The following is a 23,329-nucleotide window of genomic DNA, read 5'->3' on the forward strand; positions in this document are numbered from 1 at the left end:
ACTCAGCTATACGAAATAACGATGATACAACATCTCTTTGGTTCTCCTGGAGAGAGTTGGAACCCATTATATTAAGTGAAGTATCCAAAGAATGGAAAAACAAGCATCACATGTACTCACCAGAAAACTGGTTTCCCTGATCATCACCTAAATGCACATCAAGGAAGGATACCAATTGGATATCAGACTGGGATGGGGGTGGGGGGAGGGGATGGGTGTATGCCTACATGATGAGTGCATTGCACACCATCTGGGGAATGGGCATGCTTGAGGGTGCTGACTCGGGGAGGTAGGGGGGGAGGGGATGGAGGTATGACTACATGGTGAATGCCAGGCGCACTGTCTGGAGAGTGGACACTGAGGCTCTGATTCGGGGGGATGGGCGGGACACAGACAGTGTATATAACCTGAGCCTTTGTACCCCCATGAAGAGCTGAAATAAAAAAAAAAAAAAATTCCTCAAAAAAAAAAAAAAAAAGATTACAGTCAGAGAAGGCAAAAAAAAAAAAAAATACATCCAGAGTCCCATGAATTCTTACCACCTCCACCACTATCATCTTGTTCCAGGCCACCATCCTTATTTGCCTAGACTACTGCCACTGCCTCATAAATCGTCTTCCACCTTCCATGTTTTTTCCCCTGACCTCCATCCCACCCCACAGTTGGGGACATTCATCATAGCAGCCAGAGTGACCCTTTAAAAATAAGAAAGGCACATGAAAGATGGCCAACATTGCTAATCACTACAGAAATTCAAATCAAAACCACCATGAGTTACCATATCCCACCCAATGGGATGGCTACTATTTAAAAAAAAGAAAATAACAAAGTTCGGTGAAGATATAGAAAAACTGGAACCCTGTGTGGTGTTGGTAGGAATGTAAAATGGTGCAGCCTCTGTGGAAAACAGTATGGTGGTTCCTCAGAAAATCAAACATAGAACTGTCATTTGATCCAACAATTCCACTCCTGGGCATATACACAAAAGAATTGAAAGCAGAGACTTGAACGGATATTTGAACACCCATGCTCATAGCAGCACATTATTCACAATAGCCAAAAGGTGGAGACAACCCAAATGTCCATCAATAGATGATAAACAAAATGTGGTATATGCACACAATGGAATAATATTCAGACTTAAGCAATGAAATTCTGACACATGCTACAACATGGATAAATTCTTAAGACATTATGCTAAGTGAAATAAGCCAGACAGAAAAGGACAAATATTTTATGATTCTACTTATATGAGGGTCCTAGAGTAGTCAAATTCATAGAAAGTAGAACAGTGCCCAAGGGCTGGGGGTAGGGGAGAATGAGGAGTTATTCTTTAATGGGTGCAGATTTTTAGTAAGGGATGAAAAAGTTCTGGAGATGGGTATGGTGTCAGTTTGCCCAACAATGTGAATGTACTTAATGCCACTGAAGTATACACTTAAAAATGGTTAAGAAGGTAAAATTTATGTTAAGTATATTTCACCACAATAAAATTTTTTTTAAAAAAAACTAAGGAGTTTTTGGCTGGGCGTGGTGGCTCACACCTATAATCCCTAGCACTCTGGGAGGCCAAGGCGGGAGGACTGCTTGAGGTCAGGAGTTCGAAGCCAGCCTGAGTGAGACCCTGTCTCTACAAAAAACAGAAAAATTAGCCAGGTGTGATGGCATGCACCTGTAGTCTCAGCTACTCAGGAGGCTGAGGCAGGAGGATCACAAGAGCCCAGGAATTTGAGGTTGCTGTGAGCTGATGATGCCATTGCACTCTAGCCTGGGCAAGAGAGTGAGATCCTATCTCAAAAAATAAAATGAAATAAATAAAATAAAACTAAGGAGTTTTCATCTCACTAAGAGTAAAAGCCAAAATCTTTAAAATGGATTACAAAAATGGTCTGACCTGGGCAGCTCAGCCCTTCCACTCTGCCCGAAGGTGATGGTGTTTTCTTAGCCCCTGCTGTCTGCCTTAATGTCAGGCAAAAGCAACTTTGAAGAGACTTCTGGACACCTCTGGGACCTCAGAACCTTTGCACCTGCTCTCCCCTCTCCCCAGCGTGCTCTTCCTCCTCCCCACACCCATGTAGCTTGCTCCCTCAGCAGCCTCAGGTACCTACTTAAATGTCATCTTTTCAATGATGATTTTTGGGACTATAAATCATCATTAGATGGATTAGAATGGATTAGAATGGTGCCCAGAACATCATAGCAAGTGTTAAAATATTTTAACACATTAACTGCCATGTGAGTTGTATTTAACTCACACTAATTTTTAGCCTAGGGCCTTTCGAAGCGGATGTAACTCACGTGTCTCTTTACCTTGGGAGTGGCGGGGTGCACGGGCAACTCGCTGCCACGCTGTCGCACACATGTTACGTGATGGGTGGCCCCCTGGGCAAAACCCTGCAGTTGGTTCGTGAAACTCTTACTTCTTGTTCTTATTGTTACAATTGATACTAACAATTTAATTCTAAAAACGTGGATTAAATGAATAGAAGTCAATAAATTTCATTTTTCTATTTACATTTACCTTAAAATTACTTGAGCCTGACAAGTTAAGAAAAACACTTAACCCTTATGAACGATTTTTCAAGTTTTTACATTACTTTTTTATCGAAAAAAACCAAAACAATAAAAAATAACAAATTTTTCATTAATTTAGAAAGGATCATTTTGTTTTCCACGTTTTTATCCTCTTTTCATAATAAAACACCATAGCCCCAAGGAAAAAATTTTTTTCCTAGTGTGGCAGTCAGTGTGTCAATGAATAAATGAAATAAGTCTGACTGTACAAGGGGAAAACTGGCGTCCCGGTCCTCAGCAGTGACCCCTCTGGAAAGTGAACTCGGTCTCCAAGTGAAATGGACACATGCACATACACAAAAAACTATGCCTATAGTTTTGGGAGGTCCCTGGACTCCTTGAAACCCAGCCATGGATCCCAGGTTAAAACCCTGTGATTAAAAGGAATTCAGCTTCTACCTCAGTGGATGCTTCTCCGACACAGTCTTCTGGAAATCGCCTCCATGTCACAGATGTTATTACTACCGAGAGCCTCCCAGATCTGGAGCCTTGCAGTAGTGTAGCAAATACAGTGAAGCTGGCAGCACAGTTCTGTTAAGGAAACGGGAAGGGTGTGTGCCAGTTCCTCAGTCTTCATTGCTGGCCTATTAATTCAAGTTTTCTCAGGGAAACATCCAACAGTGAAAATACAGGCTCTGAGCAGCCGCAAGCTGAGGAACAGACCTGCATCCTGGGAGGCACAGAGCTCCACTGGAGAAATGAGTTCTTTACCCAATTCAGCCACTTAGTGCATCAAGTGCTCACGGGTGCAAAGCTGCTCCCTTTAATAAACTTGGCTCTTTGGGTTGGCAGGTGCCTTGCAGGAGGCAGTGATTGGCTCACAGGTTCTGTTCAACATCGCTGTCTTCTGAGGCAGCAGAATCCAAGAGGACTGGCCTGCTCAGAGGAGGAGCTCACACGCACAGTGTGCCAGATGAGAACCGAAGGCTAAGTGAGAGATTTGCAAAAGCTGGGCAGAGGAGCAGGTGGGAGGGAGGGAGTCCTAGGCAGGGGTGAGGGAGGACAGGCAGAGAGGGAGGGCATGGCATAAAAGCAAGATGTGGCAGTCCATCTGATAGGCTGGAGCTTTTTCAGAAGGGCTTTGGAGAGCCACGAAAGGGGAAATGATAGAGTAAGATTTGTGTTTAGTGAGGTTTTCCTGGGCAGCAGTTGGGCAAGGAGACCACTAAGGGGGCTTTTAAGTAATCACAGGGCAAAATGGTGTCAGCTGACCAAGTTGGTGGCAGTGAGGAGAATGAGAAGGGAAGAGAGTCAAAGGATTTTAAGGCAGGTAGAATGATCAGATAATGGAAACTGATTATGGAGGGTGGAGGATGAAGGAGGAAAGAGGAGAGGAAGGAGGGAGGTCCTAGAATAACTGTCAGGTTTCTGGCTTGGGCAACAAGGTGGATACAGGTGCCGATTCTTAGGAAGGAAAGACAGGGTGGGACAGGGGGTTGAAGAGCCCTTTTCAACTGGGGTTCCACTAGAGAAGTAAGCGCTCAAGCCCCAAGGCGTCATTGTCTGGAATGAATTAACGTCTCTCCCCTGCATCTAGAATGGTACTAGTTCTTCATATATACCTCAGTTCTCCTTGGGGGACTGAGAAAATAGGCCCTCAGGTCATTTTCTGCATTCTGTGGTTCAGATGAAGAACCCCAGTTGAAAAAGGTTTAGCTAATCTAGGTCTGCTTATGCTAATCATAGGAGTGGATGAAATTGTCCTGAGAAAGTGCATAAAATTGAATGCAGGCCGGGCACAGTGGCTCACACCTGTAATCCCAGTGCTGTGGGGGGCCAAGGCAGGAGGATCGCTTGAAGCCAGGAGTTCAAGACCAGCCTGAGCGACATAGCAAGCCCCCCTCTCTCTACAAAAAAATAAAAAATTAGCCAGGCGTGGTGATGCACATCTGTAGTCCCAGCTACTTGGGAGGCTGAAGCAGAAGGATCACTTGAGCCCAAGAGTTGAAGTTATAGTGAAATATGATCAGGCCGCTGCATTCTAGCCTGGGTGACAGAGTGAGACCCTGCCTTTAAAAAAGAAAAAAAAAATTGAATCCATGTAAATGAGAGTGTCAAAGGATGAGGAGCCTGAGAAAGAGCATCTAGAGACTAAATGGAAAAATCAGGAGACAGTGATACTTGAGCTCTCAAGGAAGCCAAGGAGAAGGTCATTTCAAAGGGAGGAATGGGGGCAGCTGCTTCCCAAAGTGTGGCCATTGTGCCACTGGTGAGGCTAGAGACAATTCTTACGGCATATATGGGCAAACACTTTTAACTTTAATAGTTACGTATTTATGTCTATTTATTACAAGTAAAACAGCGTTTATGTAGTAATATAAATTAACCACAACTAAAATTTACTATTACCAGGTGGTGTTCTAAGTGGTCTATGTGTATTAATAGTCTTATTTTTTGCTTTGTTATAAATTCAAGTTAATAATCAACTTAAAGAAAATATCAGATAAATAATAGAGCAAGTGGACTCAGCTATCACAAAAATTGTGAAGGTGGTACATAAAAGACTGACACTTGGGACACGGTTTCCCAGCTGGATATTTACATTTAGAAATAATGAGAGGCCGGGCACGGTGGCTCACGCCTGTAATCCCAGCACTCTGGGAGGCCGAGGCGGGCGGATCTTTTGAGCTCAGGAGTTCGAGACCAGCCTGAGCAAGAGCGAGACCCTGTCTCTACTAAAAAAAAATAGAAAGAAATTATCTGGCCAACTAAAAATATATATAGAAAAAATTAGCTGGGCATGGTGGCGCATGCCTGTAGTCCCAGCTACTCGGGAGGCTGAGGCAGAAGGATCGCTTAAGCCCAGGAGTTTGAGGTTGCTCTGAGCTAGGCTGACGCCACGGCACTCTAGCCCAGGCAACAGAGTGAGACTCTATCTCAAAAAAATTACATTAAAAGAATTAAATTAAAGAAATAATGAGAGAGCAAGAGAAATACATGGTAGTAAACTCTACATAGTCTACACGTGGACTGAGAATACAGGACCAAAGGAAACATCTGAAGCGTAGTTATCTCTGCCTAGGGGGAGGTCAAACTGCACCCTTGCAATTCTGGGGCATTTTCCAAGGGACAGACAGTAACAACAAAGCACAAATACAGTATTAACTATTAACTGTCACAAATGTATTTGTTATCATGGGGGTTAGACTCTTTAATAATGTCCTAAAAGATTGACCGGGTTCTTTAAATTTGGCCAAACTCTTTATACATTATTACCATAGTTAAGCGTATTAGAAATGTGTTACATTACTTCCTTGATTCCATTTTGAACATTTCAGCAGCTGAGTACATTGTAAGTACTCCAGCAGGAATTTTTATTTCTCATCCTTATTTCTTTGGGATCCCCCGAGAAATACAAGAATATTGTTTATTGCTGACATACATCTTGTTTAATGTCTTTCATGTCTGTCCCTGGTGTCTTAGCAGAAAAAAGTGGTAGTGAAAACGTTCCTAAGCAGAGGAAGGAACAAAACAGGGAGATGGAAAGGAGGAGGAGGAAAAGGAAATGTATCGGGGAAGGAGGACGGGGACACGCACCTTCTGGAATAAGCCAAAACGTACTGGTCACGAGAGACTCCCTCCGGCCCTGGGACACATCAGTGAGAGTGGAGGACACACCAGGCACCCAGAGGCCCTGCCGCATCTACCCGGTCCCCCACACCTGTGGTGGTGCCTGCCTGGAGCTTCTCCCCTTTTTTCAAGTAGCAACTCCGAGGATGTGCTATCCTGGGCCCTGGGAGTCCCTGGCTCACTCTGCCAGCTTTCACAGTGCTCTGGTGTGACTGGATCGCATCTCAGTTTGTCATAACTACAGCTCTCTTAGGGCTGCTGGAACCAACTGCAAAATTTCCACGGATCTACATTCTGTATTAAAGGGAGAGGACAAAATGTGTTCCCAGGCTCCACCATGTGGTAGGTACAAATGAGGCCATGTAACAACTCAAACTTCACTGGCTCTTGTCATCACGGCTACAACTCAGGTGCTCACCTGAAAGTCTGGCTCGGGCCTTATCTGCATTTGCCAGCATCGTCATTCTCACTTCTCCCGCCCTCCCGGCAGCATGAAGATTCTGTGATTCTATGAGACTGAAGAGGAGGGTTGTGGAATCTCCAAGACAGGAGTTTTGTTTGTTTGTTTCTTTTTTTTTTTTTTTTTTTCTTTTTAACTCTTCCTTATGGAAATTTTTAAACATATACAAAAGAACAGAGACGAGAATAATGAACTCTCACGTACTCATTGCTTTCCTTTAACAAGTATCTGCTCAAGGCTAATCTGTATATCATCTAAGCCTCCGTGTACTCAACCCCTCTGCATTATTTTGAAGCAAATCTTTGTCTTTTAGAATATATCTCAAAAAGACAACTGTCTTAAAAAAATATTTCTAGCGCAGGAATTTTAAAACCTAGATTTCTGTATGTAAAATGTGGCATGCATATGTGTATTTTGCTGAGGAAAATGGTCCGAGCTTTCCTAAAATTTTTAAACTGGTCCAGGAGTCTAAAGTTTAAAAAAATCATTGCTGGAAAAGAACAATGAGTGTAGAGTCAACTTGTCTGAGGGTCAATTACTTTCGGTGAAACATCTCATTTTTTCACCATTTCCACAATTAAACTCTATCAGAAATATTTTTCAGACACTGTTCCTTAGAAATGATTTTACCTGTTGTATATTCAGAGCAATAAATTTCTACTTTAAAAGTTCTGAGGATTAAATGTAGTCTCCAAAAGCCAAAATAATAAAGACCAGAAAAACATTAATTAGAGGCACGTACTCAATGGTTGACATATGATCACCATGTGAGCTTTCCAAATGGGGCCTTGGCCTGCCCAGTGAAGCAAACCCAAGTCCGGGGACCAGAGGAAGTCATCGGAACAGCTATTTCACCCAGAGCATTGGCTCAGAAGCATAGAATCTAGGTGCCAAACTGCTTATAATGTCCTAACATTACAACATACAAAGGAAAACATGACTTCCAGGAATGTGATACTAAAGTAAAAGATATTCAGAAACCACACATACTGCTGAGTTAAAATAACTAATTATTTTAAGAAAACAAAGTATACATTATTTTTTTTTATTTTTCAAAAATCTGGGTTAAACAGTCAAGTTGCATATACATAAATGAAACCAAATAACAAATAACAAGTTTAAAAAAAATAAACAAACAGAACCTTGCAAATTGTTAACAGACTATACTAAACTATCAACTAGAAGGCTGGACTAGATGAACAAGAAAACCCCTTCCAATGCTGACACTCCATGACAGAAAATAAAAGGGACACCCGCTTCCCGCTCACGTGGTCCCACAAGCGGGTGGGTGCACATGTGCACAGGTGCAGCCACCTGGGGGAAGGAAGAAAAAGTTGGAAATGGTATAATAAAATCATTCAAGTTACTGACCATTTCCTACATCATTCAGGATGATGTTTCCAGTGTTAAGAAATTATGGGTATCCTCCTCTACGTTAAAGAAAAAACACAGAACAGTGAAAACATTAGGACACAGTTTTGTTGCTATTATTTGGAAAATACAGCCACATAGAAAATATTACATTTTTAAATAAAAACATTGCATTTCTTATCTAAGTGGTTAAATGGAACAGACTTTTGTCAGTCACAGCTAAGCAAGAAGACCCTGGGAAAGCCTATACTTGGCATCTACCCAGAAGAGGTTCTCTCCATCTTTTGGGGAAGAAGTTTTGCTGTGTTTCAGAATGAAAAACTAAGCAAACGCAAAGCAATCCATGAACTATTCTATTGCTAAATTTGAAGCAAACATGCTTGTGTTGTTGAAAATTTAGAGTTTAAATGGACAAGACAACTTGGGGCACAGATAAAAGTTTTATATTGCCAGGAAAGAACTGAGCATTGAAGCTGACGATACTCTACATCCCTGTGTGTTTTCAAGTCCTTCAGTGCAAGCAAAGGAAAAAACAGAACCCGCTTCAGTTCTAATGCTGACATTGTAGACTCCAGAAGTAATTAGGAGTTAACTTAAACAGAGTTCCATGAAACTTCAAGTACAGCTAAGGAAAGCACCTCTCTGCCTCAGGCCACCTTCCTGTTGTTGAAATTGAACTTTTCTTGCATTTGTATTTTAAAACAAGTTTTGTTTTTCCCTGATCACTTTTTACAACATGGGCATGTATTCTGTAATTTTCTAATTTTGTACATCTTTTTAGTTCTGAGTTTGAGGAGGGTAAGGAAGCACATGGGATGGAGTCAACAAGCTCTAGTCTAGGCTATCAGACCCCCAAAGGTGGGGACCCCCAGCCTTTTCTTATTGGAATCAAGAGACTCTTTCAGGATAGAGTGTTTTAAATGGTGTTGGGGTAAATGGAGAACAATTTATATTTTATTAGTAAAATATGTATCTGAATTTCTTATTTATAATTATCATGATTTCAGTAATAAAAATGAAGAAACATGATGCTGCGATGTGGCAATTATTTTTAGATACATCTTCTTGTATTAATTTAGCCCATTCATGCGAGGACTTTGGGTACTTTTAGATATGTGGCCTCTAGTCCACATTATCTATTTAAAAGCATACACTCCCTTCTTTTAGTGGACAATGACCTGATATTTAATACCCCAGAGTCCCTTGAAATTATACTAAGCAAACATTGTTTTATTTAAGCCAAGCTTTGTAGGTTGCAGTACATCTTATTATCTTTATAAGAATTTTACATAGCTGGTATATTTCCTAGATGCCTGTCATAACTAAAAATATTCCATATCTTAATAACATATAAAATGTGTATAAAATTCCAAAGTCACAATTTTTCCCTTCACAATTCCCTATTGTTTCCTGGCATTTGGTGTTATGCTATGAAGTAGAAGTCTGAAGCCAGACTGCTCCTTTGTTTCCTTATAGGCAATCTGTAACTTTTGGATTGGACACCTGCAGGATTTTTTATTCCCTAGGACTTTAACATTTTTGCCAGGAGGTGCTCAGGTACTGGTCTCTTTCACTTTTTTTTTTTTTTTGGCCTAGAATGCAAATTTATATACACAGATTTTCATTCTGTCCAGGAAAGATTTCATTTTTATAGTCTGGTATTTTTTTCTCAATAGAGTCTTTCCATCAGAAAAGCAAATGCCAGTAATGTTAGCTACTGTTCTGTCTTCCAAATCCTTTCTCCTTCTCCATTATTCATTTGCTTCTTTTGAAAAAACAGAAATAAAATCTCAAGTTTGTCCTTCACATAATTGATTTGAGTTTTTGAATCTTCAATATTGTTCTTTTCTGCTTCCAGTGTGGATTTTAATCTGCTATTGTGTTTCTGGCTTTCCTTGAAAGCCTTCTTTCTATTTTCTTTTCCGCTTTGTTCTACTGCCTTTTTCTCTTAACCCACTGCCATCTTAATGTAGCTCACTCATTATTGCTGCATAGAAGCAATTCTTCTGTTCAATTACGACAAGGAGAATCCTAAAATTTTGTTTCCTGCACTGTATCACTTTTATTTTCAAGAGTGTTCTGGAAGCTGCTCATTTTTTTAATATGCCTTATCTTAGTTTTTTCTCTGTAATCATCCTTAAATGTGGTTCTTCCTTCTCAGACCCCGTCCACTTGAGTGTTTTGTCGAATCTCTTTTTTGTCAAATCTCAGGTCCATGGTAAGGTGATGTGCATATTTCCAAGTACAATTCCTAGTTTACCCCTTTTCTATTGAAGTAGCATCCTTTTCCTTCCGATTGCCTGGTTTTCTGGATCTCTGAACCAACATCATACATGAAAAACCATGGTATTTGTATTTCTGCTACTCAGTCGTTCATCGTCTGTTTCTGCCTTCATCTAAAGGGCTTTATTCTCAGAACAAACAATTTGTCTGACAGTCTCTCTCTACTTTCTGCTCACCTTTTAGCCCTAGGATTTAGTCTTGGACTGAATGGAGGAGGTGGGGTTGGAGAGAAGAGAGACTGGGATATAGAACCTTTACTCTTCAAGGTGTAGCATCTGGCTAAGAGCATCAGGCAGAATTGCTCTGGCTCAGGAGCTCTGGCCCAGAGTAAGGAGACAGATGTGGTTGGGGAAGAGGACAAGTACTAAATAACTTCCAAAGTTTAAATTTCACAGGGCCTCTGTTTCATGAAGTGAAGCCAAGGTTTAAATTATATCAATTCCTTCTAGAATTGAGATCTGGCCTTCTTCTGGGTCTTTATGAGTGTTTTCTGGGCAGATAGGAGAAGCCTACTGGGGGCTTCTGCTAGCCAGATGTCTATTTTGCTAGATGCCATTCTACAATTACTTTTTAAAACTCCAAATCTTTCCAGCTATGAGATGAAGGAAAGAGTTGTAGACTAATTTTCTAGTCCTGAATTCTACTATGTATTGTTTGGCTGACCTTGGATGGGCCCTTTATTATCCCTGGGCTTCAATTTCCTTACTGGTAAAATGAGGGAATATGACTAGATGATCTCAGAGTTACCTATAACCTATTGCTTTTTAAGTCTCAAAAAAGAAAAATAAATGTGCCCTGATAGAGGAAAGAACAGAAAACAAATGACTAAGTATATTTTGCTATGAGAGTGCCTTAGCCCAGCAGTCCCCAACCTTTTTGGCACCAGGGACCGGTGTCATGGAAGACAATTTTTCCATGGGAAGGTGGGGGAGGCAGAGCTCAGGCAGTGATGCGAGTGCTGGGGAGCAGCTGTAAATACAGATGAAGTTTTGCTTGCCCGCCACTCACCTCCTGCTGTGCCACCCAGTTCCTAAGCTTCATGGAAGATAGTTTTTCCACAGACCATTGGAAGGGGGGTGCAGGGGTGGGGTGAGGTGAAGCTCAGGTGGTGATGCTTGGCCCAGTTCCTAACAGGCCACGAACTGGTACCAGACCAAGGCCCAGGGGTTGGGGACCACAGCTTTAGCTTAGAGGTTGTAAAAATCCTCTGACAACAAAATTAAAAAGCAAAAGTAAAAAACCTGATCATGTAATTGTGGCATAGGTTGGGAACTCCTTTACCTTTTAAGCAGTGATTCCAATGTCAAAACAGGTGCAGTTTATAAACCAACTGATTTCTATTAGAATATATTGGCATGACCATCTGCACTTTAAGGTAGATAACAGGTAATATAAATTGCTCATTGGACAGAAGGTTCTCAGTAGGCAGAAAATATTATATTCATTCACAGAAAAACATCAGAGTTTCCAGGAGCTATTAAATTATTCCAAATGACCAATCAATTAGTAAGAGAGTACATATAACATATGACACAGTGTAGCTCAAGAATAGAATATTTCCCCAAAAAATAGAAACTGTGTTTAATTTTTAAAAAGTTAAATGGTTTAGGCTGGGCGGGGTGGTTCACACCTATAATCCTAGTACTCTGGGAGGCTGAGGCAGAGAGATCGCTTGAGGGCATGGACCCCATCTCTACAAAAATAGAAAAATTAGCTGGGCATGGTGGCGTGTGGCTGTAGTCACAAGCACTCAGGAGGCTGAGGCAGGAGGAGAGCTTGGGCCCAGGAGTTCGAGATTGCAGTGAGCTGTAATGAGGCCACTGCACTCCAGCCTGGGCCACAGAGATTCTGTCTCAAAAAAAAAAAAAAAATGTTAAATGGACCTCTGAGGCAGTTTTGAGTTTTGTCTAAAGGACTGGGTACTGGATTTTGAGTCAGAAGACCTGTGTTCAAACTTAAGTACTCCAACTCACTAGCTCTGTGAGACACTGGAAAATTTAATTAACTTCTCAGAGCCTGGTTTCTCAATATGTAAAATGGGGATAATTAGACCCTTGCAGAGCTGTTGTGAAAATTAAATGAGACTGTGAGGCAGCTATGAGAAAGCACTTAACACTGTCAGTCAAATCTGAACCTTATAGAAACTTTAATTTGAACAAATCAGTAGATGTAACAATAACCACAGTTAAATGCAAATTAATCCAATCAATTATATTGCCCATAATGTATTTAGGAGCCCATTCCCATCTCAAGGGGGAGGGAGATCTATCTAATCACTATTAACAGTAATGGAACTAATATGTATCCCCATATTATCCAGTGATATTGTTTTTGGTCTTAATAAGTATTTCCTGATCCAATGAATTTCCGTATGAGCTGCCTTAAATAAATAACTAAGCACTTTAATTGAGCATAACAATCTGATTCTGATCAACAACTAAACAGGGAAATGAATCTCTGGATTTCTTGGACTGTAAGGAACTAGAAGTATTCAAAATCATAAAAATAATGGGTAAACTTTGTCTGAAGGATGGGCGGCTTCCCTCAGAGGAGTTTTGGGAAATCCTGTGATGTGAGAATACACACGTCAGAAGTAGCAATTTCCAGAGATGTTAGTTTAATTATCATCCCCCACAGCCTCCTCTTCTCTGGGAAAGGGAGCGCAGCTGTGGGTCACAGCCAATCCCTCCCCATCCTGTTTTCCTCCCCACTCCTGTTTCAATTAAGGTGATTCATTTATATGGGAAAGTGCAACAAAGATCTTTCCTTAAGAACATCGCTAAACAATGGAATGCTTTTCTTTTAACACAGACCATTAAACATTCACCCCAAAGGCAAAAACATTTAAAGGTGTATACAGATTAGAAACTTTGAATGAATTCTTCTGTTCAGAGCTCACTGTTAACAGTTGCTAACTGTGTGTATGGGTCTTAGACTTAGATCCTGCAGAGAAAATGAGGTAACTCTTCTTGGAGGTCTTTGTTGTTTGCATTCATTGATGCTTAAAGGTAACTAACTGGTTACTAGCTCAAAATTTTTTAGCAATTCACATCTCATAAAAGCAACAAAGTGATGCATGTTTGATAAGGATAATATTTAAACATTCTTTTTACTTTATTTAAGTAGTAACAGGGTGGCTAGTGTTAACCTAAGCTGAGAAAAATAATCAACATTCTGCTGCCTAGAGATAGCAAAATAATTTCAGAAGTTGTGGAACTTGAAAATTCAAGAATGGTATCTTGTCTTGGGAAAACTCAAATCAATATGAATTTTCTGTTAAAAAAAAAAAAGACAGAAAAATCTTATTCCTAAAGAAGGCATCCCCATGTTGTGAAAGCACTAAATTAGGAGATTAACTATCTGATTTTCAGGAATTAGGAGTTTTGCATCCTAGCTTTGCCATTTCCTAATTACACGACCCTGAAACACTGCAAAAGCATAACATTGTTCACCTTGGAGATGATGCATTCCATTGATCCCACTTTATAGCTGAGGAAAGTGACACCAGCATTTGCCCAAGTGAGGAGTGAAGCAGTTCCTTGTCCAGGAATCTTTCCATTACAACAAGAGGCTTCAGTTTCTACATGAGTATTACAATAGATTCTCCTAATGACTGTGTCTGTGAACATGCCAAGAGAATGAACACTATATAGTGCTTGATGCTTTTAAAAAGGTTGACTTAAAAATCAAAGTAACAGAATTTCACATTTCTTCAGATACCATTTATCAGTCAGGGCAGACTAATGCAGCAAAAAAATCCAAGGAAAATTGGAAAAATGCCACATGACCAAGGAGACTATTTTTTTTCACAGCTTTGGTTAGGTACTTCTATAATATTCCTTTTTGCAAACACAATAACAATGGAAAAACTTTCTCATAAAGCCTCTTAAGGCTTTTCTGTTCTTCCTTTACTTGTTTTTGCTTATATCTGAGGTATCAGGGCTTGTGTTGGAGGTAGAATTCATGGGTGAAAATGTGTTAACTTGACCAGATTATCAGGTTTGGTTTCCTCTTCAAGTTTAACATTTTAAGGGAGATAAAATCTCCATAATGGAAGAAATAAATGGCATAATGCAGATTAATTGTTATCAAAAGTTATAACTAAGATAGGTAACATTTATCACATGCTGATGATGTGCCTAGTACTGTGCTAAACCCTTTATATTTAATTCAATTTGACACCTATCATCTCTGCCAGAGTAAACTTCCAACTAGGAGACCTGCTGGACTCCAGGCAGTCAGTATCGAGAAAGCAGGGCTCACTTTAGAACAGATGCAGAAGGTGCTGCGTGCAGGAGCTCACCCAAAGGAAAGCACTGCAGCACCACCATCCCTGACGCACAGCCCAGAAGTGACTGGTGCCTAGGTGAAATTGAGAATTTCTGAAATTCATTCCCACTTTAGAGCACAAAAACCCAAAGGCAAGTGGAGAAAATGCTCTTAATCTCCCCTCTCTCTTCTCTTGGGATTCTCCTTGCTCTGGCTTAGGCCAAGAGCAGAAGATCATGGAGCCCCTGGCAGGTAAGGTTTAGAGCAGACTGGAAGCCAAAACAACTGCCCTAGCAGAACACCAACGAGAACTACGTACTCTCGCCCCACTTAAGATCCTTGAGAGACGGCCTTGGCCATGCACATGGACAGGTGTTTTGCCATTTTAGCAAGTTCACTAGGCTTTAACACGTATAAATTTAAAGTGTGTGTGTGTGCATACACACACATACACAAATACATAATAGAGAAAGTACCTAGTACAACGGATGACACATGGCAACACTTGATGGACATGTTTTCCTTCTTGTTACCATTCCCAAGGAGGCATGCAATGAATGGCATTCAGGATGCTGAGATACAATTCTTTCATTCCATCAGATATCACTGAAGATGTGGCCTCCTGATTTTTTATTATAATCATTCAGTTCAGAACTCTGGGGATTTATAGTATATCAGATAGCTGATAGGCAACAAATCTGAAGTGGAGATGGTTATGCAGCTGATGAAAAGCCACTATCAATAGAAAGGTTACAAACTCTGGATCAGTTATTGCTACTATTGGAAATGTTAAAATCTGAAAAGATTCCTAATGGCAATTTCTTCTTGAATCTAAAATAAAAGTGGAGGTTTTATTTAATTAGGCTGTAGGTTGTGCCCAATAGTTCTCATAGGTTATATTTCAGTTTAAGTGCAGAACTGATAAGAAAATGATGATCTGCTTTCTACAAACAAAAATATCCTTTGGGTGTTTAGCAAACTAAAGGAAACTGTACCTAATGTTTTGTCTATTTCTTTTTCATCAAAACCCTAAAATCACTACAGGAAACCACAACAGAACAGTATACAATATCAAGCCATAACAATGATTGATTATTAAATATTACCTGTTACTTATATACAGATGAAGATATACCAAAATTAATCTCTACTCAGGAAAGATCAACTAGTAAACAAAATTATCAATGCACAGTAACTCAAAAGGGAACAACATTACACCTTAAGGCAGCATTGGTTGAGTCTTCTCTGGTAAAGGAAGTATTACACATTTCAATGACTAGTGAATGTTCTTAAAAACAATTAAGTAAAATAAATACTAAAATAATGTTTTGAAAAAGAAATAGGACTGATTTTAAGACTCCTGCAAAATGAATTTGCATTGGAATTTTAATTTGGGATTAGAAAGCATACACAGGAACATAATGGCAGAAAGTTGTAGCAGTTTTTCCTAAAATACAAAATAAAGATCCCTAGGAATTATTATTATCTTTAATTAGTGCTCTTTGGGTTGCTTATTCACTTACTGTTGCATTCAGAGTAGTTATTAGAAAATTCTGCTGATGTTTAAATAATGTGATCAGGTTGAATTTTACCTGAGTGAAATGGTTTCAAATTGCATTAATAATCTATAATATGCTCTGACTTTATGACTACATCCTTAATGCTGGGTTTGCTTACCTGTAGGTTGTCTAAATCATCATGTCCCAAGCATTGGTGCCAACCTAAAATGATGACATCTATTGTGGCTGAAAAAGTCATGCTTTGACAAGAATATTTCAAAGTTCTTTAATAAACATATTCTGAGATTTGTTTTCATTGCAGCTTGTTTTGTTGGATTTTCTTGGTTAAGCCTGACAATTACCTTTAGTTGCTTAATAGATCCAGTGTTAAATGCTGACAGAACTATGACATGAAAAACAGATTAAAAACACTAAAAAAATGTTCAAATTAAAAGAGCTCTCATGTAGTATTGAGAAATAAAACATAGGCACTTCTGCTTCAGGAGGTTTTCACATTTTGATCACAGACGGCTTTTCCAAGCCATTTTCTTTCACTACTGGAAATTCTCTCACATTACAAACCATCTAGTCACTGAAAACCTTGTTCTCACAAACACCCTTCTGGTGCATTAATTTTTTTTATTTCATGAAATTGTCTCCATTGACAGTCGAGATGGAGTTCCTTCCACTTCGGAGAGCTGTAGGAGCAGCCCTGTCAGGTGACTGAGTGTAGCTCTGGGCTCTTCTCTCCAGCGAGGCTGCTTGCTCCAAGTTATCCACCAGCAAAATATAAAGGAATGTCAAGTGCAATTTTTCTCCTGGAGATAGCTAACATGTCTGCCTCTCTTTCTAGTTGCTAATTTTGAGTGTAATTCAACAAAGTGTATAGTCTTCATAACATTCTAAAGCTACTGGGCTACTGGGATTTTTTTTTAGTGACTACTTAGTTTCCTTTTCTTTTTTTTTTTTCTTTTCTTTTTTTCTTTTTTTGAGAAAACCTGTGCTAAAAAGGCACTAGATAAAATGAATTTCCTCACTCTTGTATGTAGCAATCATACATTGTGTTAGATTCTAAAAGTTAACAAAGGTGACACACATTTGGATAAAACATCTGAATTATTCAGACTCATCTACTTTCATTTAAAAAACAAACCCCAAGTCAAAGGACTAGCAGGCCACACTGATGGAGACCACCCTGACAGTGAAGTCCTGCTCCATCAGCCCCTGCCTCTCAGAGCTCCGGTGGCCGCAGACCCCGGCCCTGGCCGCCTGGGGGAGCTCTGGCCTAAGAGCATGAGCAGGGCAGGGGGCTTCACCCAGGCTGGGCTCACTGGCAGCAGCTGTGGGAGCCAAGCCTCCTGGAGACCTGAGTAAACGAGACGAAGGTGAAGTTCTCACAGTTTTCCAGCTTGACCTTCTTGGCTAAGTTTGGGACAATTCCCCGAAGAGACCGCAGTCCCATCCTCTGCTCCTCATACCACACACTGCCCATGTCTGCAGCCTCCTTCCTGGCAGTAAGGTAGAAGGGGGACTTGGCCTCCATTTGGGTGGGTGGCCGATGGATGTACATGTACTTGTAGAGGAGGCAGTAAGGGCACTGTTTGTGTCCCCTGGAATGCTCATGGTAGATTTTCCCATGACACACTCGAGTGGAACCACTCCGACTCTCCCGCTTGACACTGTCTGTCCGGGCAAAGTAGGGCTGGTTTTGTGGGTCTTTGAGCAGCTCGATGTCACCATACATCAGATCTGCATGCTCCTGCAGCGTCCGCATGTTCAGGTACTGGCTGTTGTACTTGACCACAGTGGACAAGAGGGTGATAGGGCTGTCATCCCCCAGACACCCTGCCTGCCACATCTCCTCCTCATCAGAAAGGGAGAAGTAGACGATGTTGCGTGAACGGGCACCCGACATGCCTGCCTTACTCAGCACCCACAACTTTTCCTTGAGTTTCTTGGTGGAAGAGCTGAAGGTGCTGCTGGTGATGGAAAAGCCCACACCTGCATTCTTCAGGATGCGGTCCAGGCCTCGGCGAATGGCATGGAGTGAGGTGGCCAGGAAGTCTGAGCCGTCACTCTTCTTAACGGTGACATAAAAGTTCTCGAGCAGCTCGTTCAACTTCGCTGCAGGGATCTCAAATGAGACAAACACTGAGGTTACACACTGGAGGACACCCACCCAGCCAGACCCCTCCTTTCTTCTCCTGTCCTCACCTGGGGCTGTATTGTGGACATGTTGTGGCCTCTAAAGGGTTTACCCCTTAGCATGATATAGGGGAAAGAATAGCAAATTTCAAGCTGGAAGATCTTCCACACTTGCTCCACCTGATCTCTTAAACCTCTATGTTTCAATTTGTAAAACAGGATGTAATAACCAATACCTTCTCAAAAGATTGTTGTAATGCTTAAAGTAGTGGAACATGAAAAGGTTTGCAAATAGTAATGAACACACACACATACACACACACCTGTGTCTGCAAATACATACATATATATTATTATAATATTATTATTTTTGGCCTTTTGTAATTTTCACTATTCCTCTCTGGAAGGCCTTTTCTTTTCTTTGCTTGCAAATCATTTGCTTCCCTCCCCTTCAATAAAATTCAACCATCCTCTCTGAAGGATTCCTGACCTAAACTTAAACTCTGAATCACTTCAGCATTAATTTCCTTGACATATGCACACACTGTTTGGTCCTGCTGTTACTAAACATAGTGCTCCAGGGAAAGACAACTAATGTCTCCACTTTGCACGGAAAGTTAATGCTCCTTGATTTGTCACTTTGAATTTATCTGAATAGGTCCTGAAATATCTCTGGCTTAATGACCCATAGGTTTTCAATGTCAATTATTTGTTAAAAAGAAATGAAACACTTAATAACTATACTGACAGAGAGAGCTCTTTATTTGGGTATGGTAGGAAGAGAAGGAAACTTGGCTAGTTAAGAAAGTTTTATTTTCAAGATGGAGCTACAAAGAGCAAACTAGACCTTGCTTATTGTCTGTTCAGGCTGAATATACATTCTAGGACAATAAGACAGTCTCAGTAAAAAAAAATTTTATTGAGTAAAAACTGAACAGGTAACATTCATTCTTCTAACAGCCCTGAGTCAAAGAGAAAACAAAAGCTGAATTCAAGATTAAGAATTAACCAAGGGGAAAACATTACATATCAAAATGTATGAGATAATTGCAAAATATATTCCAATAACATCATAGTCCTGAATGACTTTGTTAGAAAACTTTATTCAGAATAAGCAAACTGATTATTAAATTAAAAAAGCTAGAAAAAGTAAACCAAATTAAAAAATTATAGAATGAATCAATAAAAATGTAAATTACTAGACTAGAAAGGATATAAATTGGGGTAGATAAAAATATGTAATCTTTGAAAATACAAGTAGAGTTGACAAACTTCTACAGGTATAACTTTAGAAAGAGAGAGAAAGGGAAGGAAAGAAGGTATGTATACATGTAAACAATATTAGGAATAAGAAAGACTATAGAAAGCGAAGAGATTCAAGAATATAAAAAATCACATACTTTATGAGTATTAATTTAAAAATCTAGATAACCTGAATAATTTTCCAGAAAAATATGAATTACCAAAGTTGGTTCAGTAAGAGGTAAAAGATCTGAATAGCCCTAAACAAGAGAAGAGAGTGAAATAATTGTCAAAGATGTACCTTGTTCCTAAAGAGATGGCTTTATCGAGTCAATTCAGCTTTTCTTTTGTGTTTAAACAGTTTTAGGGAATAGGAAAAAGACATTTTTTAATGCAAATTTGACCAACATTACCCAAAACCAAAGTATATGAATATAAATGTAAACTTTCCAAAATAATATAGAGGCAATTTTCATTTCCTATTTCACTATATTAAATAAAATTTGTGCACATTAATACCATGCAAAGCAAGGGCATGATTCTGATATGCACAAGTTCCAGTTCACATGGTACCTTGCAAAACAAGGAATGCCTGTATTATCAAGTAAAATTCAGGATGGCAGTATAGCAATACTGCATCAAAACAGTGGGGATTATTGTAGAGCATAAAAATTATTTGATCTTAATAAATATTTTAATATAATTGACATTCATACATTAAGAAGAAAAGTAATATGAACTTGATACTGAAAAAATATTTGAAAAAAATTTGATAGCCATTTCAAATTTTTAAAAATACAAATTAAATTTAGATTAGAAGAAAAAAGATCCTCTTACTATGATAGAGAGTATTGTATAGGTAAGAACTATAAAAATTATACCCACAATAAAAACATTTGAATCTTTCTTATAAAGTCAGGAACATGATAAACATACTGAATATCATTGTTATTATATATAACACTGTTCTGGAGAGCATAGCCAACCATATAAGACAAGAAAAAGAAATTTCGTTCCTATATAATAGGAAAGAAAAAGACAAAATACAATTATTTTCTGATAATTTGATTGTTGGTCTAGGAAACTCCAAGAGATTCAGCTGAAAAATCTATCAGAGTAGGGTGGTTGTATACAAAATATAAGAACAGCTTTCTTATATACCAGCAGTAACCAGTTAAAATAATTTCCCAATAACCATTATACTCAAACTCAGCTGACTTTGGATTTTTATGTTGTCACTTGCAACTCCCCACTTGCAGGTATCAACCTCTCTTTATATTAGTTGGGACTCCTTTGGTTGCAAGAGATACACTAAACTTGAACAAAACTAGGCAGAGAGGGATGTCAGACTTAGTGGGCTCCAAGGCCATCAGGACTCTCTCTATTTCTCATCTCTGCTTCTCTGAGCAGATTGGCTTTTTACATATAGCTGCAAACATAGTTACCTAGTACTCCCCAAGGTTTACATCTTAAAACTTCAGGTTTTTAGCAAGAGTCCAACTCTCATTTTCAGTAGAAAAACAATCCAAAAGAAGGATTCTGATTGGGCCACTCCTAATTTAAACAACTCACCAAAAGGTGGTCCATTCTGCTAATGTGATGGCTTCTATAATAACCATGTGGATTGTAGGAGACGAATGAATCCTAAATAATGGGTGCTGAGGAGAAAAACTTATTTTTTTACCTTAGTGCTTTAAGTGAAAAACGAAAAAAACAAACTTCTGATAGCTTCCTGTTGCCCTTGGGATACATTCTAAATTATTTATGTTGTATGTAAGCCTTCACAATCTGCTTCCACCCTGTGGTAGACTGTTTGCAAAGACAGCTACAACAATTCCCCTCCCTGGCAATGTGACTTGGCTGCTTCTCCCATCAGGAAGTGGAATCTGTTTTTCTACCCCTTGAAACTGGCCTGGCCACATGACTTATCTTGACCAACAGAATATGGCAGAAGTGACAGTGTGTGAATTCCTAGCTTAGGCCTCAAGGGGTTCTGCTTTCGTATTATAGGTTCTTCCTGGTCTTAGCGCATGGTGTTTCCATGTGAGGAAGCCCAGTTAGACCCTGGCAATATGGGGACAAGTTGTCTCCCATCTAATGTCTAGATGACTGTACCCACAATGAGTACCTCAGGTGAGGCCAATAGAGGAAATACTCAGTTGAGCTCAGCCCAAAATGCTAACATAGCAAATCACAAGCAAATAAAATGAGTGTTGCTTTAAGTTACTAAGTTTTTGGGTGGTTACGCAGCAAGAGATAACTAGTACACACCCTATTTCTCTAGCCTGATCTTTTGCTCTCTTTGTCCTCTATTTTCTAGCCTCATTGAACTTTCTGCCATTCCCAGAAACCACAAGGTCCTTTCATGCTTCTAAGTCTTTGCACATGCTACTAGTTCCTCTGCCTAGAATGCTTTATTTCTAACCTCTATTTGAAAAATCTCGATTCATTCTTCCAAAATTAGCTCAAAGTCTGCTTTCTATATAAAAGCTTCTCCAGCTTCCCTAAGCAAAGTTGCTCTCTCACCTGGGAATCCCATGGCACTTAGTTCACGTTTTTATTGTGGTCCTTTCCAGATTGTATAGTCTGTTATCTATTTATATGTCTATCTCTCAAAGTGGACTGAAAGCTCCTTAAAGGCAAGAACTGTAACCCATTCATGACTGGGTCTTCAACATACACGGAAGACCAGAAATATATAACTGACACCCAATGAATTGATAATGATGGGTTAAATCAACAAATTAACCTTGGTGTCAGGACAACCAAGCCGACTTAGGATACAGAACATTTTTCTTAATTTCCACAGAATACCACAAGTTTAAAAGTAAAATCATCATAAAAGCAATTCCTGGAGAAATATTAAGTCACAAAATTTATATTGTTTGCACACAAGAAATAGTTCATTCTGGCCTGTGCTGGCTGCCTCTTTTGGTTTCTCAGACCCAGTTTTTGTTGCTGATTACTCCTCCAAGTTACAAAGGTATTTAGTCAGTTAATAAGATGTCGCAAGAAACCATTTTCCTTCATTAACCACTCTGAATTGATTTACCCCAATATGATTCACCATGGATTAGAAACTTGGCTTCCTTGATGTAAAAATGACCAAAGAGAAGTAAGAGATGGGTTATGGGACTGATGACCCCAGTTAGGAAAGACTAAAAAAAAAAAAACTGACTTGCTTGGCAAATACACTTGGAAGAGACAGATGATAAGACAAGTAAAACCAACAGTTGCTTTTTGGGCAATGCTTCAAACTCTTCTTTGTAATAATCTTGTCTCTATTTTTTTCCAATATTGTTTTGCAGTTTGTAACGTATAATCTGTAACTTTTTTTGTTAAATTTAATTCTAAATATTTTATTCTTTTTGATGCTATTGTAAATAGAATTACTTAATTTTATTCTTGGGTTGCTGATTGCTACTCTAAAAACACAACTAATTTTTGTATATTGATCTTATATCCTGCAACCTGGCTGAACTCATTTATTATTTCTAATCATTTTCTAGTGGATTTTCTATATATATGAACGGGCCATTTGCAAAAAGAGATAGTTTACTTCTTTTCCATTCTGGAAGCCTATTTCATCTTATTGCCTAATTGCCCTGGCTTGAACCTCCAGCACAATGTTCAACGGAAATGGCAACAGCAAACATTCTTGTCTTATTCCTGATCTAAGGCGGAAAGCATTCAGTCTTTTACCACTAAGTATGATGTTAGATGTAGATTTTTCACAGATGTCTCTTATGAGGTTGAGGAAGATCCTTTCTATTTCTAGTTTGTTGAGCTTTTGTTTTTGTTTATCATGAAGGGGTGTTGAACTTTCTCAAATACTTTTTCTGCACCTATTGAGATGATTATGAGGCTTTATCCTTTATCCTATTAATATAGTATATCATAGTAGTTGATTTTTAGG

General features: G+C 39.3%; 1 protein-coding gene across 4 annotated transcripts in view; it reads right to left on the reverse strand.

Annotated features, from left to right (window-relative positions):
• Positions 1-16,973: 16,973 nt before the first annotated feature.
• KIAA1958 (KIAA1958 ortholog) overlaps positions 16,974-23,329 on the reverse strand; it is a 140,009-nt gene continuing 133,653 nt past the window's right edge. For all 4 annotated transcript variants that reach the window (XM_045563613.1, XM_045563615.1, XM_045563616.1 and 1 more), the window contains one exon: positions 16,974-18,160. In XM_045563613.1, the coding sequence (XP_045419569.1) occupies positions 17,354-18,160 (807 nt within the window). In that variant the 3' untranslated portion in view covers positions 16,974-17,353. The remainder of the gene's footprint in view (positions 18,161-23,329) is intronic.

This window comes from Lemur catta, chromosome 10 (assembly GCF_020740605.2).
Source record: "Lemur catta isolate mLemCat1 chromosome 10, mLemCat1.pri, whole genome shotgun sequence".
Classification (NCBI taxonomy): Eukaryota; Metazoa; Chordata; class Mammalia; order Primates; family Lemuridae; genus Lemur; species Lemur catta.